The 18,892-nt window shown below is 36.9% G+C and overlaps 1 protein-coding gene and 1 long non-coding RNA gene across 3 annotated transcripts in view; one reads left to right on the forward strand and one right to left on the reverse strand.

Annotated features, from left to right (window-relative positions):
- Window positions 1-18,892, reverse strand: part of LOC140334062 (uncharacterized) — a 420,558-nt gene that overhangs the window by 341,475 nt on the left and 60,191 nt on the right. The gene's annotated exons all lie outside the window — the stretch shown is intronic.
- Window positions 1-18,892, forward strand: part of MCTP1 (multiple C2 and transmembrane domain containing 1) — a 374,168-nt gene that overhangs the window by 128,663 nt on the left and 226,613 nt on the right. The window contains exons 3-5 of one of the 2 annotated variants that reach the window (XM_072416147.1): window positions 4,537-4,679; window positions 12,305-12,425; window positions 14,527-14,630. In XM_072416147.1, coding sequence (XP_072272248.1) covers window positions 4,537-4,679; window positions 12,305-12,425; window positions 14,527-14,630 — 368 coding nt within the window. Of the gene's footprint in view, window positions 1-4,536; window positions 4,680-12,304; window positions 12,426-14,522; window positions 14,631-16,448; window positions 16,479-18,892 lie in introns of those variants that run through there. The other variant, XM_072416146.1, reaches the window with a different exon arrangement.

Here is an 18,892-nt window from a genome sequence, read left to right on the forward strand (position 1 = left end):
AGGGATTGGTATCAGACGGTCGGTGCAGTAATATCCCCCAGGGATTGGTATCAGACGGTGGGTACAGTAATATCCCCCAAGGATTGGTATTAGACAGTGAGTGCAGTAATAACTTGTTACAATGGTATCTGGCTTATCTTTTTACTGCTATCTCCCCAGCCAGGTGCTGTAACAACAGTAAAGAATGGTACATTTCACCTAATCCCAAGAAAATGGGATGTTTAACAATGCATGTTTTCCAGTCCACAGAGTCACAGGTAATTAATGTGCTTATTAACACATGGGCGCAATTCCCTGAAAGCGTGGGCACAGAGCACTGGTAATGATTCCTAAAGAGTGGAGCTACAAACACTGTGACATAGCATCCTTCTGTTATCAATAAAATGAAGAAGACTGGTAAAACCCCTTGGCAATGTAGGTTAATTGCATGCAAGGAAAATGTGTCACAGGAAATAAAAGTAAAATATGCCAGTTCTGGCAGTTAATCTTGTTCATTTACAGACAGAAGGTTAATACAGTACAGTGTCATTTACAAGTCTTCAGGCTGATCCTTTCATTGGAAATCTTGGCCTGCCATCTAGTGATGAAATATTCAAACTACAAGATGGTCAATTTCAATTTTGGTAAAATAAATGCTGTAAAAACATTTGGCAAGATTAGGTGTATGGAGAGCTGAATTCATTTGGGGCACCTTTCACTTTTGGAAGATTTAGCTGCCATCATGTACAAATACATTTCTTATAAAGCTAGTTCCTATGTCCTCATAACAATTTGATAGCTTACTGTATGCAATAATTTTTGAGGAAATCTATTACATTGACCAGAGCCAGCATTTGTCCATTGTACATTTTATCTCTGGTATGGAGATAATACACCTCTTTTCACTAATCACAAAGTATTCACTAATGTTTTTGGAAAACATTCCTCTGAGTTTACTATGTTTCCAATCGGTTTGATTTACTAAAAAAGTTTAAGGTGTTCCCTCCCTCACTCTTCTCACTCAGGGATTTAATTAGCTTAGCCAATGCAATGAAAATTCAGTTTGCAAAAAAATGTACAAATCACAGTTTTTGCTGGCACATGATTGTATGACAGAAATCTGCAAAGCTTCACTTCATTCACTAAGCTAAGTACATAATCTTTGAAAAGTGAACATCTTAAGTGAATTATCCCCATTGTTTACTTTACAAAGTGATCATATCCAACCAGGAATCAATTTTTTGAGTCCCCAAACCTGTTCTGCATTTATTATGGACACCCAAATGGTTGCATATTCTAAACAAGCCATAAATAAACTTCTCACTGACATTGGTAGTCGTAGTAGTATTGTGGAGCAATTCTTAATTGTTCTTAGTCAAAACCTGGTGATATTTCTACTTTAAAGTTGATCTGAACCCAATTATTAAAATCTCACATAAATTTTATTATTCTAATGTAATAACAAAAGTTGTTTTCATATTTTCAATTCTACATAAAGGTCCTTAATCAAGCAGATGTACTCCTCGGTTGTCACCCTGTCACACGTGATCCTGATCGAGCGACTATGCCTACGCATGTTACTTGCAGGGAGATTGGGTTGTAAAAACAGTGTTGCATTTATTGCAATATTGTATTTATTAAACATTTTAATGCAAGTTAATGATGTAATCAGCTAAAATGTTGCCTTCTCTGGTTCCTTGCTTACAAAAAAATGCTAATAATAATATTACTAAATAAAACCTTTTTGTTTCTATTACATACCTGACTTTATAATCAGGGATATTATCACTAAACAGTTTTCCGTGAAACATATCACTAGTTGAGTAATTTGGGAGTCCCTTATTTTCACAGCTGTCTGCCATCTTGCCACATAGGTTATGGGTGAACTCTTCAGCCACATATTCTTTTTAAAAAGATGTCATTGTCATGTTGCTGTTTTCTTCTTTTGATGTGTTTTCACTTCTTTGTTGTTTGAGGTTTTTGAGGCAATAAAAATGTATATATTTATGTTTTTTTTATTATATATTTTGCATGGGTCCAAAAATACCTAGCTGTGGTGGCTATCTATTTAATATTGTTTATATGTTTGTGAGTATAACTTTTGGTCTACATATATGTTTTGGACCATTATCACATCTCTCACGGTTTAGGATCAACAATGCATCCATTGTAATCTTCATGAGATCATCACTAAGTTTCTTCAGTGCAGGAAGCTGTGGTAACATCCACACGTCATATTGTTTTTTTGGAATCCAAAACATTAAAATAAAATAATGAAAGGTTTGGGCCTGGGATTGTAAGGTAGTTTGGGAAGAAAAGCGCTAGATATTGCTGGATCTCCGTCAACCAGAAAATGTGTCTCTGTCAAAATTTTTCAGGTTCTGTGGGAAAGGTTTTGATTTAGTACAAGTACGGTAAGGCTTGAATTCAAGTTTAATGTTATTCAGTCTAGCCAATGCTTTGTATAGGGGCACAGTGTTTCCCTTGCATGCTATTATTAGGTCTATGGCCATAATATTAATACTAGCTTTGCTCGCTATTAATAAGCCTAAGGCTACGTACACAGGTCAGATTATTCCCAACCCCTCAGGGCTAGTATCGGACGAGAATCTGGTGTGTGTACAGTGCTCTTCTGTCTTCCATGGATCTGTCCTGGCGGATCCTTAAATGACGAACAATTGTAATACAAGTGAAGGGGAGAGAGCGCAGCGAGGTGCCGCTCCATCATTCTCCTCCCTCCACTCTCCATTTATCACAATGGTGCTGTTTCATTCAGTCCTTTGTCTTTTGAAAGGAACTTGAAAGTTCCCTTCCAACGACAATTATTGAACAGGTGTACATAACCTAGGACCTACCAAGACATAATATAATAAAAATATACTTCATAGTCTAACCCCCAGTCACTTAATTTACAGTGCGGAAGAGGGAAGGATAATATTTTACCAAAAGGTGATCACTATCCTCATAAAGATTGCTAAGTCATAAAGATGCATATGATATTATTTAAAATGCATCACTTTAAAAGTAAGTTCTCGTGGGAGGAATATGGAGGCCTAGCTAATATTTTGACCTAGATTCAGTGTTCATTCCTAACTTCCTTTTTATAACTTTAAGTTTTTATTTCACTTGCTGCATACTTGATATCTTCAGTCATTTTGTTGTGTTTTTTATATGGTATGTCATGTGTACTTTAGTATACACCATGCACTGCAGGTTTTCGGTCATTGCTACCGTGCTGCCTGGATAATACAATCTCACTGTCCATCATAAAATTTCTGTTACATGTTTTATTGCTTGAGTAATGAATTGTAAAATATTTATATCATGTTTGAAGGTTTTTGTGCTATGAATGTTTTTAAACCTGAACCATGTGAATAGTAATTATTTTACTACAGAGTTTAGTATCCACAAACATTGGTATAGAAATGAGATTGTTTTGTGGTGTACTTAACTATATAGTCCATGTAACAGGGTTCACATTTCAGCTTTTGGCATGCATGTGTCTTGCTGATTTGACTGTATTAGTACATATTGGGGAAAAGAGGGTAGTGGTGCATGTCAAATATTGTTATGTAGAGTCCAGTAAAAAGCTGTACTCAGAAAAATCTATATTCAGACTGTTACTGCTGCATCTCTTCCTAATATCGTCTACCTTAAGTACTTTCTGAATCAGTGAATCAGAACAAACATGCAGTAGGTGAAAAAAGAAACCAGAGAGTGTGATCTGAATTCATGTCCAAGGGTCAGTGACTCAGAAATGATTAAAGTCACAGGGTCAGCATGGCTGCCAGACAACTTGAGGTCAGCACTATGTAATTCTCTTGGTACATTTGACATTTTACAAATTGCTGTAAATTAAAGACAATTCCACCAAATTAGTCTGTCATCAACTCTTCGTTAACTCTTTAGTTGTAGGTATGGAGAAGTACATAGAAGTTATATCTGTATAGGACACAGGGTTTAGCTGGACAGGTTGACAATAGATCAGATGTAAAGGAGCAAAAGGTTCTTTTCAGGGCTCATTTACACCACATGCTATTGACTGTGTTGCTCAGTGTAGACCCCTTGCAATAACAATCTAAAATCTATTTCCATTTTGTTAGCCGACTAAGAATGTATTGTTTGGCAATTAAACACAGCACAACACATCGAAGCACACATGCAAAACACATTGGGGCCGATTTATTAAAGCTCTCCAAGGCTGGAGAGGATACACTTTCATGCTGGGTGACCAGCAAATGTGGAATAGATTTCTTCAAAGTAATTTCCTATTTGCCAGCAAATGTTTTTACACTTGGACCAGATCCATTCCAGGTTTGCTTCATCAGCTTCATTGATGATAGTGTACCCTATACAGCTTTGGAGAGCTTTAATAAATCAGGAACATTAGGAGAAGAACAATGAATTTTTGCTTGTGCTATGAATGAAAAAATTGTAAAAATGTTCATCAGCACAATGCATTTGACAACTCACTCACATTGTAATGCTGTGGACGGAATGTGAATGTTTGTAAAATACTAGCTTTATTTTCACTGTCTTGGTTTTGTTTCTTTAAAGGGACAAGTGATCCATATGTCAAGTTTAAAATTGGAGGAAAAGAAGTTTTTCGAAGTAAAACTATACACAAGAACCTAAACCCTGTTTGGGAAGAAAAAGTTTCTCTGCTTATTGACAATCTGAGGGAACCTTTATACGTCAAGGTAAGACTTAGTGTTTTTGAGATGTCATAAAATATTTAAAAATATTGGTTTGACAGTGGCCACGGGCATTAAATGGTTGGCACTGCTCAACTTGGGAAGAACAGCAGTGTTTGAAACCCACAGAGGGTTCTGCATCTGCTGATGATATAAAATTGTTGCCTAATCTGTATGAAATCATCTAGATGGCATGACTCCCCTGGGACCAGCTTTACAGTTTACAGAAATTCTTGCTCATACTGAAAATGTATTATAAAGTTGATTACGTTGTACTGACACACATAGCTATCAGAGGGTGTTCTTGTGACTTATGAGCTTTGTCTCACTTTAAGAATATCTAAAGATAACACCTTTTTTGATTTTGAAAGCTGAGAACATTGAATGCATCTCCACTTTTTGTCCTATAGTAACAACAACATAACTCTCCAAAGTGAGGGAAATCACCTTATAGACAACTGTCACTAAAACAAGTATCCTAATTTTCCCTTTATTCCTGTCCTGGTAACAACTGTCACCTTGTCAGAGGATGATATAGTCACTTCCTGTACCACAGAAGCTGACAGAAAAATAAGTATATATAAATCTATATGTGTGTGTGTGTGTGTGTGTGTAAGGTCCACACTGACTTTTTCTGGAGTTACAAAGCAGTTGCCTAATACTATTCTGCGATGGTATTGAGTAATTCAGTTATGCATACAATTTTCTCACCAAGACAAAAAAGTGTAGGAAAATCCAAAAGTTTAAAGATAAGAATAAATTGGGGAAGGGAAATATTACAGTGGGGCCTCCTGTTCAGGGACAAACTGTCTGAAAACAGTTTATCTCACTTTGAGTGTTAACCTCCAACTTCCAGTTTTTTTTTCTGGGACAGGAGGTGTGGGGTAATTTCCCCAATCGCACACAGGCAGCAAAAATACCCTGGAATGGGTTTTACCTTTATCCAAAACTAATAAAAGTACTGTGTTTATATATACATACACACACATTAATCGATGTGTCTTTTGTTGCCCACGGATTGCAGACCCGCAGATAAGAAAAAAAGTTTTTAATTGTCAGGACAAGTGCAACCCAAGCCCATGTTGTTCAGTAAACACAAAGACCAGTCATATACAAACTAAATACTCATAAAATTGTGGCCCTAGGTTGACTGCAGTTTTTATTTTAAAAGTTTGATAGTCAAGCAGATCTATAGATTTAATTATGGGTAACACCTTATTTACAAATATTTTGTGTGTCTTTCCTATCTCTATTAATTCTCTTCTCTCTATATAATCTCTTCACTGCAAGAAACAGTAAGTGAGTGACAGTGTGTATAAACTTTTTTTGACTTATGCTGAAGGTATCCACATTGTCTGTACATTTCTCCATAGCTTGGCATTTTCCATATTCACCAATATTTCCTACGCTGACTATATGATATCAGTGTACATATTTCATTGAACATCAGTAAGTGTTCTTTCTGGGCTTGGATAGTCTTCATTCAGTATTACCGTATGTATGTATTATGTGATACTGATGAGTTTAATTATAGAGAATGTAGATAATTTTTACATTTTCCGCAGCAGACAGTACAGTCAGTGAGTATTAGCATAAGGTGTCAAGTACTGTGTGTGATATTTATTTGTATGTATGCCTAATGATGTTAGGTCCACCTGGTACATAATTTGTGCATCATAAACAAAAAAAGTACACCTGATATTTAAACAATCATTTAGAGCCGTATAATTATTAGTGTATTCAGGAGAACCGAGAAGTCATCAGGAGCAGAGTGTTCAGAGTTCACGCTTGTCTTCAGTCCCTAATTTAGAGTATTGAGTGTATTGAAGCCAGAAAACAGGCTACTGACATTGTCAGAAGCAAAGTTTAGCCTTGAAACCCTCAGTATATTCTCTCTATATTGAACAGATTATGATCATGACTTGGGCGCATTCTAGTGGATTTTATTGGAATAACAGAATAGAATGGACAAGACTTCAGCATGCTAAGGACACTACAAGGCATTTTCAGTTTGTCCTACTTTATAAGTGCTAACTGTTAAACATGATACAAATACAGTATGCCTAAACATTAACATTTCTATGACATTTTAAGAGCAGGTATATTATAACATTCCACCCCCTTAATGGTTAAAAGCTCACTCCTTTAAGAAATGTTTGCTTTTCCTATGCCATCTTTTTGTTATTATTTTATCAATATAACTTTTATTTTGATGTTTTGAGGCTAGTCATTACTTACTAGTTGGTGCTTTTACACTTTCAATAATCCTAAAGGAATGAAAACATCTTATGGCCAAGAAAAGATACTGCGGCCAACTTCTCCAGAATACTGCTGCCGGTCTTCAAAACTGGCAATAACCACTTATAGATTATGGGTTACACATGCACACAAAATACTCTAAATACGCTAGGTGTATGTAATACATCCAGACCCTCCTCCTCCCCTGTATTTTAGTCTCAATTCACCAGTGAAAGGATCTGCTTCTACTTGTAGTTCCACGAATGCACCATGACTTCCCCTGCACCAGAGAGACAGACGTCTGGAGAGATATCCCAATAACACACACGCACACAGTATGGTTTTAGGAATATACTCTAATGTTTACTTAAGAAGGTGGTCTTTTTAAGAGGACGTCCCTCTATGTTTAACACAATCAGTGGTGACTCCTTATAGTGGTTTGTGATGAGAGTGAATGCCGGGATACTGTCCCCCGGGCATCTTCATTGTAATGTCTGCTGCCCCCAGGCTACAGGGAAGCGAGGGGTGTAATTCTGGGGCTGTGGCTCTGGTGGGGGAAGATTTTGAATCTGAGCTTGTGGATATGTTTGGGGACCTTGAGCTTTGGGTATCATTTGGGGCATTTTGCCTAAGTGGGTAGGGGCATTGACTGATCCAGTGGTCAGTCTTACCACAATTAAAGCAACCTGCAGGACGGTTTCTATTATTACCCCCTCTTCCAGAATGTGAACCTCTACCCCTTCCTCTGCCCTTTCCCCTTCCTGGTAAACCTCCCCCGTTAGACTGATTCGGAGGGCAATTCCTTTCCTGTTTCTGGTAATGGGCTTCTTTGGGTCTTACCATGTCAAAACAGCCAGCAGCATCTTTCTCCATTAATTTGCTTTAAAAATTGATCTTTATTAAGACTAGGCCATTTGGAGATCATTTGCTTAACAGTAAGCTGGAGATGTGGCTTTAAATTGGTAAGGAAAGTCTGAATGAGCATAGAATGCATATTATCCTGAATACTCATTCCTGCTTCCAGAGTCCAAACTTCATTAAACCTCTTCCAGAAGTCTATAACAGACTCTCCTGATTTTTGTTTACAGGCTACAGCTGTAGGCAACGAGGACCGAGTCTGGAAACACCTCTCCATTTCACGCTTAATTTCTTCCCACATTGTGTCTATGCCCGCCTCAGTATTTAGTTTATAAATTCCAGCAGGCGTATTTGGGGGCTCTATAGTGCTTATAGAGGGGACCTTACTTCAATCCCAGGGGGAATTTTGTCCCACTATCCCATCTATTATGAGACGTATATCCTCCTGTGTCAGACACCTTCCTTTACAGGCTCTCTTTAAATAATGGAATGTCCCAGATGAAGATGAAGAAGTTTTAGGGCAGTGGTTAACAATCTTATTAATATCATCTACTTCAATAGGTTTTTTAAACAAGGTGTCTCCTAAACCCCTTAACCATGTAAATATGGAAGGTGTCATTAGCCCCTCTGTCCATCCTGTCATATTATCCACCCAGGGAGTAACTAAATAGTAATCAGTCCCACAGACCCGAGCTACATAAACCTTACATGTTTCTCCTACATACGGAGGGGGTGGAGGGACCTTTCCTTGTTTTGCACACATTTCTTGTAACCCAACTGAGAAGGAAGCAGAGCTGAACTCTTCCTAGGACTGGCTGTACTGAACCGTAAAGGCTCTGACAATTCCTGTCAACTGGGTACAGAGGACTTATGACTATGCTCAACTTCTTTCTCAACTGCCTGTTAGTATTATCCCTTAAAACCGTCACTTGCGTTCACCAGTTTCTGGGTCAGTGGGTTTCCCCTCGCCAGAGTGGTGGGGCGTCTCCAGGACACACACACAATAAAGTTAGTACAGTTTTCACAGTATCATTTGCTGCTTACCTTCAGCACAAAATGAAAATACTTAATAACATCATAACATAAGAAAGCGACAGATAAGAAGCGATAGAAATTGGTTGACAAGAAAAATCAGGGTGCAGACAATAGTTAAATTCTTCCCTAAAGAATTTCTATTTTGAATTCTTCCCTAAAGAATTCCTGTATAGACTTGGCCATTAGTCTATTTATTTCTGGGACTTCCCTAAAGCCCTCAGTTTAAAGCTTATCTTCCCTAAAGATAGATTCTTTCCCTTTCAGTCTATTCTAAGTGGATTCAGGATAGAAGCAACAGATAGTCTCGGAAAAGATCGGAATTCCCCTAAGCCTCAAGGCAGGGACTTTCCGTACTCACCGAATTCCTGTATGCTCTAATCCCGGACAGGAGCCCCCAGCTGAAAGGATCTGCTTCTACTTCTAGTTCCTTGAATGCATCCTGACTTCTCCTTCAACCAGAGAGACAGACGTCTGAAGAGATATCCCAATAAAACACACGCACACAGTATGGTCTTAGCAATAGTCTTTGATCTTTATTTGACAAGGCGGTCTTTTTGTACACATAGGTATGCGCGGGGGATGTGGTATTCTTGTACAGCTATTTAAGTTTTAGCCATATATAGTGTCACTTGAAACATTGCAAGGCATACATTGTACTTCAAAGAGTTTTCGTCATCTAGTTACAGAGTAGACAGAAATAGAAATACATCTCCTATATACTACAAGTATATGGCTCATATTAACTAGCTTAACATTAACATTAATTAGCTATACAGTCCTTATTTAACCCTTCATTATCTTTCTCATTTCTGGCTTGAGGAAGCAAATGGTAAAAAAAACTGGGGATATCTACAGGCTAAAAATCCTTTAAAATAATTAAAAACCACTGAAATATAATCCACATAGTAGTAATAAAACATATTATATTTAAAGACTTCTTAAATATTGCATTATTATGCACGTACTGTATTTACTTCTATGCTCTGTTCAAAACTGCAGAAATGTCTCCCTCTAGTGGAATTTTTTTTAAACACACAAAGAACACTATAATTTGGAAGAAGTTTGGTAATGCTGAATAGTTCTGTTACACAAGGGTACTCTTCTCTCTGATATTAAATCCAAATTACCATTAAATGTTTTTTCACTGATTTTTCTACATGTCTGTAAACTCAATACATCGCTTACCTTTAAAGGTAAAACCAGGTAAAAATTTAAAACCATCAGTTTTTTAGTGCAATTTTAAGTGCATAATAGCATTAAAAAGAACAGTACCATGCATTTATAATTGTCAAACCAATTTATGGATGGTGAATCCAGAAATTACCCCAGTTTATTGCTATCACATACAGTTTTTACGATACAGGGTACCCTCTATTTTTGTAAAAAAACATACAAATTTTACATACAATGAAAAAATAATGAAATAACTTGAATGCACTGTTTATTTAAATTTCTTTTGTTCATACAAATGATTTATTGTTACTCTGACATTATTTTCTACAGTAAAATATTTGAAAATTGATCGGGTAAGTGGTTAAGGTAAAAATTTACGCTTGTAGCGTTTCCTGGAGTGTTCAGTGTTAGGACAATCCCACCGGATGCTCCAACAATAGTCAGCCATCATATGTACATCCTATCTACCCTGATACTGTCCTACCATATCCTTCAAATCTTGGCGGAATCTTTCACCTTGCATGTCATCTCTGACTTCACCAAGGTTTTCCGGGAAGTTAGAAAGATGGCTATGGAGAAAATGCACCTTGATGCTCATATTGCAAACAATCATTTTGTAGCTCTCCAAGAGTTTCTGGATAATTTTTGTGTAATTATTTGCTCGTGTGTTTCCAAGAAAGTCCTTGACAATGGCTTTAAATGATAACCAAGCATTCTTTTCGACTTCTGATATTGTCCTGATGAAATGCTCATCTTTCATGAGCTGCTGAATCTGTGGACCATCAAACACACCGCCTTTATTTTTTCAAATGACAGGCTAGGAAATGCCAAAATTAGGTACTTGAAACAGTCTCCTTCAGTTGGCAAACCTTTAATGAACTGCTTCATCAGACCCAGTTTCAGGTGCAGAGGAGGGAATATAATATTTTTTTCTATCAACAAGTGGCTCATGTAGAATGTTTGGATCACCTGGTTTTAGGGCAAATCTTGGAGGCCAATTCCTTTCCACCCAATGCCTCTGCTATTCCACATGCACAAATAACAGGGATACTTGGTGTATCCACTGAAAGAATCTGCTTCTACTTCTGGTTCCACAAATGAATGCACTCTGACTTCTCTTGCACCAGAGAGACAGACGTCTGGAGAGATATCCCAATAACACACACGGGGCCCAAGACTTATCTTGATCACCAAGTTTAACTTTGAAATACGCCAAATAGGCTTGCTCTACAAATGTGCTGATGTTCGCCCTTCGAATTTGGAATGGCGAAACTGCCACAGATATAACAAAATGAATCAGGGTTGTTTAGGCACTTACTAAGAGAAACAGCAGAGCCAGACATGATCTGAAAGAAAGGAAATATGTGTGAGAGTAGAAAAATAAATTTTGCTTATTCACTAGGTAGAGCAGCGCACAACCTCTGACCACATTGTGTTGCATGTAAATGAATAGCCTATACAAATCCACGCTACAGTAATCGCATTAATGTAAGCAGTAGAGAAAAAACCTGACGTGATAGAAGACAACTAACTGAACTTTCAGAATCAGCATACCTATTTAGTAGAATTAAGCTTAAAAAATGTCAACAAAAAATGTGTTCAGAGTTGTTCCCCAGTGTAATTTACCTTATTTTTGTTATGTGTTGGGTATGGTGTGAATAGAGCACAAATGTATTGCTAATAAAAGTGATTTATGTCTCATTAAGTGGAAGAAGTGAACAATATTATTTCTTATAAATTTTTCAAGTGTGTTTTCTGCTTTTTTATTTTGTTTCTTTTCATTTCATTTGAATACATGTAGAAAGGATAGCAAGCAAACTTTCATAAAGTTTTGTTTTGTCTGTGTCTCAATGGGAGAGTTTTCCCCACTCTAAGGGTCCAATGCACATCAAATGACATGCTTTTGTACATTAAGGCACATTGCTGCATGTTTTACTGCTTGTTTAATGCCATGCTGCATTAAACAACCCTTTTAAGGTGCACAAAATATTTATAATGTAGTGCAGGTGTATTTTGAAGGCATGTTGGGCGCCATTTAAAAATGTATGTGTGATAAGGGATTTATTAGACAAAAATTAAAACAAAATCTATCCAATGGCAACAGATGCAGCAAGTAAAACACTTTTACTGGAGTGGAACTGAACTGTTAGGATGTTTTAATTAACACCATTGCCTTCTGGTCCTGGTGCCCTTATTTCAGTGATTTCTTGTACTGGTGTCACAGATTGCAAATTTAATGGAAATTACCCAAAAGTGACATTACTGACAGCAATATATCTCTAATCAGAACTTCACTAAACTTGCGCTACTTCTGCTTTTTTATACAGGTGTTTGATTATGATTTTGGCCTGCAAGATGATTTTATGGGCTCTGCTTTTCTTGATCTTACGAGCGATCATCCGATTCTGCTTGATGAATCAGGGGCATTGAGTCTGACTTTTGTATCGGGTGAGAATTATCTCACTTGCGTACATACGTGCAATACACACACGTGTACATTGCCTAAGAGTTGCTTGTTTTACCCGCCATTCCCGCCACACGGGAAAGAAAAAAGTACACCTAAAACATGGTGCACCTGATATAGATACAACATACAGATTTGCTTGAAAGTTTGTGAACCCTTTAAAATTCTCTATATTTTTATGTGAATGTGACCTAAAACATCATCTGATTTTCTGTTCTCACTATTTGGTGGGACCCCCTTGTGCGGCAATAATGGCGTCTAAACATTTGCGGTAACTGTTGATCAGCCCTGCACATCAAATTTTAGTCCATTCTCCGATACAGGACAGCTTAGGCTCCTAGATGTTGGTGGGTTTCCTTACATGGGATGCTAGCTTTAGATCTTTTAACATTTCAGTTGACATTTTACTTAAGAAATCTTTTTTTATGGTTTAGTATTTATTGTTTCACAAATGATGGCAAGCCATCCAGGCCCAAATGCATCAAAATAGGCCCAAACCAGAACACTTTTACCACCATGTTTGGATAAGATTCTCAGTATTCATCCCAGAATTTATTTTAGGCTGGAAGGGAGGAAGCTGTAGGCAGGTGTTAGACCCTGTGACAAAACTTTTCAATAATCACCCAGAAACGTCAGCAACAGTCAGCAAAATGTTTGGTAAGAGCATTGGTTTTCTCCTTCCTATCCTTCCATAAGCACCATTGCTGTTCAGTGTTCTCCTGATGGCAGACTCCTGAACATCAACATTCACCAATGTGAGACTGGCCCTCAGCTTCATAGATTACCCTGGGTTCCTTTGATGGTTGAGTACTTCTGGGTAGGGTAACAGTGGTGTTGAATTACCTCCATTTGTACACAATGGGCCTGATGGGCCTGAGAAGGTAGATCTTGAAGGTAGAACTTGAGTGATCCAGCAAGCCTGGATTGGATCTGGTCCAGGATTGAAAATGTTTACCAACTAATAGCAAATTTATTTTAAGGAATCCATTCAAGGTTTGCTGGATCACCCAGCCTCACCAATGAAAGTCTATCTTCTTTGGTCTATAAGAGCTTTAATAAATCAGGCCCATTTGTCTACTTGTTGATTGATGGTGTCTAATCTCTTTAGAAATTGTCTTATAGCCTTTTCCAGCTTTATGGACATCAAAAAGTCTTTTTCTGAGTTCCCCAGATAGCCCTATTCTGAAAGCCATGACACACACCCACAAATGTGTTGTATGTGTGATTAGGCTTTGCTGGACCCCCATTTTTTTTAATAAAACAGGGTCTCTCACACCTGAATGTCATCCCATTGGTTGACAACACCAGACTTTGATTTCACTACCCGAAAATCAGATAATGTTTAGGGTCACATTCATATAAAAATATAGAACATTTTAAAGGGTTCACAAACTTTTAGGAACTACTGTAGATAGATAGATGCTGTAAAAGAAAATATAGGTAGAAAGATAAATAGATGGATAGATAGATAGATAGATAGATAGATAGATAGATAGATAGATAGATAGATAGATAGAAAAACAGATTTAGAGACAATGGATTGATGATTATATATATATATATATATATATATATATATATATATAACACACACACACACACACACACACACACACACACACACATATTTAGTGATAATTGATATATAGAAAGATAGATTTGTTGGTGAATTAAGTGGCACCTTTTTTATCAGATATATTAGTACAGGTGTCAACTTAGCGACTAGTGTACTTGCTAACAAAACTCAGGCTAAATATAAATTTGTATGTGCCTGGTACTGACATAGTACTCCTATCAATTATGAGATACAGGATGATATGTGTCAAGGCAAATAACATTAGTTTATTTTACTGTTGCACAGCTCTGACATCTCATCTGGAAAATAATAATAATATGTTTATGTCAAAATGGCATATTCCTGAGCATGGGACAAGTCATAATAACATGGCATGTTAAATTTATGAACAAACTCTGCATTAATAAAATAGATTTCATCATAAATCTACAATAATGTTAATAATAACATTGGTGTTACTGACAGCTGGTACATCTTTAATTCATTTTTTTATATTTCTAGTGCAAAAGAAGTGGCATTAAGCCTGAAGGATCCGCAACACCCCGACCATGTGCTGGGAACCATATATCTATCAGTCTTCTTGTCTCAGAAAGACAGTGTCAGCATGGAGTCAGTGAGTAGTTCCAATGTGTAATTAATAATGTAAATAGCATTGCATTTCCTTACTCATATAGTAAAATGGTACTGCATATATGACTGAGAAATATATATGTGTTATCGTAGATGATAGGCAGTCATTGAGCAACTGTCCAATTAACAAAATATGATTTACCAATACATTATTATGCTTGTTTTGTACAACTGTACATAGAACGAACTATGTAGCTGAACTTCAGGCAAATAATGTACAAAGTTATATATTCTGTCAGTATAGGCAGTGTGGCTCTGTCCTAATTTAAACTGATAATAGTCTCTTGCAATTGCCTGTACAGCAGAACTTAGATTGGGAGAGGGGGTACAGCAGGAAAGGCCCATTAGTTGTGCTTATTTTCTAACAAGGAACATGCTGACAGGAAGAGAGAGCATGTCCTTTCAAAGGATTAGAAGAAGATTTGTAAACTGCAGAGCTACTGTATCCAATCTCAAGACTATTTAGACAAAAATGGTTCAATATTGCAAACAAGTTATACACATGAAATAATAATACAAATGATATGTCACCTTTTAATGTGATTGTTTTAAAAACTAAAAGCTGGTGTGTCAAATGTATGCATCTTAATGCTCTAAATGTTATCGCAGTCGTAGGGTCTGTGCACACAGTTCATTTTCCCTTTTGTGTGAGATTTTTTTTGTGGCGGAAATTATTAGTATTTAGTCAAAGCCCCGGATTGTGTGCTTTATCTGTGGATGTGAAGCAACATGAAATATTAGTACAAACCTGTTCAACATTAGCATTAACACAAATAGATAGATAGATAGAACAAATAGCAAATGACTTTAACAAATCCATTCCAGCTTCACTGATCAAAGTGTATCCTCTGCAGTCTTGGAGAACTTTAATAAATTACATTCATAGAGGGAGATTTTAAATAAAGGTGGAGCAGTCATGCAACACACCCAGAATAATTGAATGCTGAAGATTTCTGTGCTTACATAGCTCCTCATAAGGGAAAAGATCTAAAATAGGAGTGGCCAGACAGAACGATTTAATTACCGTTGAAACGTGTTGTGGTAACATGTGGTAAGGCTTTAGGCAGCGTCTTGTTGTGTCCTTTATTTTGAATAGCACACCTATACACCTCAAGTCCACAGTAAGGCACTAGTATGGGTTGTGGTGTACTGAGTCAGTGCACGTCTCATTTAGGTTTAGCACAAGGATGATTAACACATCATTATCTGTATAGGTATTTTTCATTACAGAAAAAAAGCCTTTGTTTACCTTGTTATCAGACTAGTAACAGACAGTAACCATTATCTGTTGTTTTTCAGACATTTTACAGATGTTTGTAATTGGCTGGAAACGCCTAGCAAAGCATAATGAGGGTCACTTTTTTATTGTAATTGCTTATAAAAACCTTATTCACATACTTAGAAACACTTGCAAAAGCATTTTAGGTGTTTGCAAGCAGCACCAATTCAAATCTTCAGAAACTATAAAGATGGCAAAATGTCCCTGGAGAATACATGAAGCAACCAAAAAAAGCACAAAACAATTCTTCCGCCTCCTATAATCTGTAACATAAAGGTTTATAAAGGTTCTGTCCAATGGTAAACCAATCGTCTGAATTTAGCCTCATACTATCCCCATGTTCATAGTAGGTTCAGCAAAAAATTTGACCTTTTCATTTTACTAGAACTAAACTGAGTATTACTAACAAAGCATCATTGAGAATCTTGCTTGTATCATTACCCAGTGAACATGTTGTAAGATTTGTATCTTATGCAGTTAATATTGTAACAAGCCCATGTAACAAGTTAACATTTTTCACAGCCTGTATCTATACTCAAATCATCTGAGTCGGTAAGAATTAGACCAAGGTCTCCATTAACTGTATAAATTGCTATATTGTGATGTTCTTAGTGCAACTCATTAAAGCATGGTAACACTTGTGTTATGTCATTGCATGATATTTGCTGTAGATGGTCATTAATCAATACTGCATGTACATAGGTTATGTATGAGTTCAGCATAACTAAAAGCATTTTCACAAATTTACACTTTTTATTGAACACTTGTGGCATGAGTATTGGTTCATTGTATATTTTGGTATGTTTTGCAGAATAAACCCCCCCCCCCCCTTTACTTACTACCTTTGATAGCACTAGCATCTGTACTAGGCTGACTGTACTGTGGGCAGCAATAAATCCTAGCAATCCGGGTGCACAGGGTCCTAAAGCTCAGCTTGGCATTAGAGTTATCATATTGGATGGGTATCTGGATGTTTTATATTGGATATATTGGATGTTTATGTCTGAAACTCCAACAGCAAGATTTTTCTGTTGCCGCAGAAAAATATAGGGATCCATCATATAATGCAGTTTTCTACAACCACATATTAATTATAGGTAGGACAGCATATTGGGGAACATCATTGTTTTATCTCAATTGTCACACAACAAGAGACACATTGACCTTATATCACAGCAAGTGAAGTTTTAACTAAAATCAATCTCCCCTGAAATGAGCATACACTTAAATGACAACACTCCAATTAGTTTTTTGGCAGCAACTACAAACTGAACACTGAATACAACTAGTACTGAAATTGTCCTTGATATCTTATGGTTTTGGTAATCCTAATTTACAAACTGATAAATAATATTTTAAATGTCTCCTACCTGCATCATCTACAGAAATCATGCACAAAATCTATCTAATCTATATTCATCTGTACATTTGTCCATGTCTACTTAATAGCTTTGAAGTACATTACTGTACATTTGCCCATCTCAGTTCTTTCAGTTTTCAGTTTTTATAAATATACCTTTAGTAAGATGTAATATAGTGGGAAAAAATTCTATTCTAATCCAAAAATTTAGTACAGGTAGTCCCCGATAGTCCCTTGATAAGGGGGGGGGGGGCGCTACTGTTAAGCTGCGTACACACTTGCAATTTTTCTCGTTGGAAAGGATCTTTCACGATCCTTTCCAACGACAAGGGGCTGCAAGATGCATGAACAATGCTGTACATACAGCACCGTTCATGCTCTATGGAGAGGGGAGGGGGGAGAGCGACGGAGCGGCACCCTGCTGCGCGCTCTCCCCTTCCCTTTCATTACGATCGGCTGTCGTCCATCGTCCGTGGATCCGGCAGGTCGGTCGTCCGGACGATGGACGACACCGACTGTACACACGGAAGATTTTCGCCCGATAATTGGCCGATGCCGATTATCGGGCGATAAAAATCTGCCGTGTGTACGTAGCTTAACACTTTAATGACCAAGTCAAACTCTGCAGTTGTCTCTTTTTGCATATCTCCAGAAGTTAATGAATGTCCAGGCTCCATAAAGTTTTGTTTTTTTGCTTTGTGATTAGCTCACAGTAAGGATTTTATACAGTAACTGACACCAACGCTGCCTAATAAAATGTCGAGACAAACATCTGTCCTAATTGCATTTATTAAAAGAATGTACCTGTTCTGACTTACATAAAATTAAACTTAAGAACAAACCTACAGTCCCTATCTGGTATGTAACCCAGGGACTATCTGTATTTAAGAAAATAGAGAACTATTTGAAGGTGTAACAACTGCCCAATGTGGATTTTAATGCCCCAATTACATTAAACAATACTCCAGTTAAAACACAACTTTTGGTATACTAGCAATATGACACAATTATACAAACAAGGTTAAACAAATAAAAGAATAATTCATCATGTATTGACAGTACAATGTAAGATGGTACATACATCTCAGTAGGATCATTTTAATTTCTTGCAAGAGTCTTATATACACGTATTTCCATACTTGAGCTCTGTAGTCATACAGTAGGGATAATAGATGCCACTGAACTTAACATGTTTTTCTTTAACATGTTTCTGAACTTAACACTATTGCTTTTTTAGGAGTAACAAAAGTATGCATAATCTACAATGAAACAGACACACTTTCAGTCAGTATATAGGTAAATACACACACCAAGCGAATGTCACATTAAATGTGATAAAAACACGGTACCGTGTCTTCAGGGTCATCAATATATGGGAGGATCAACTAAAGATTATATAAATGTTACCATGCTGTACAAAAAAATTATTACTGTTATTAAAATAGAACTAAACTTTAGAAAAAGTTCAAGCAGATGGGTTTAAAAACTGTGAGCAGGCGGATTATTGTGATAAAATAAACTTAAGCCGCGTACACACGTGCAATTTTTGTCGTTGGAAAGGATCTTTCACGATCCTTTCCAACGACAAGGGACTGCACGATGCATG

Source organism: Pyxicephalus adspersus, chromosome 6, assembly GCF_032062135.1.
Source record: "Pyxicephalus adspersus chromosome 6, UCB_Pads_2.0, whole genome shotgun sequence".
Taxonomy (NCBI): domain Eukaryota; kingdom Metazoa; phylum Chordata; class Amphibia; order Anura; family Pyxicephalidae; genus Pyxicephalus; species Pyxicephalus adspersus.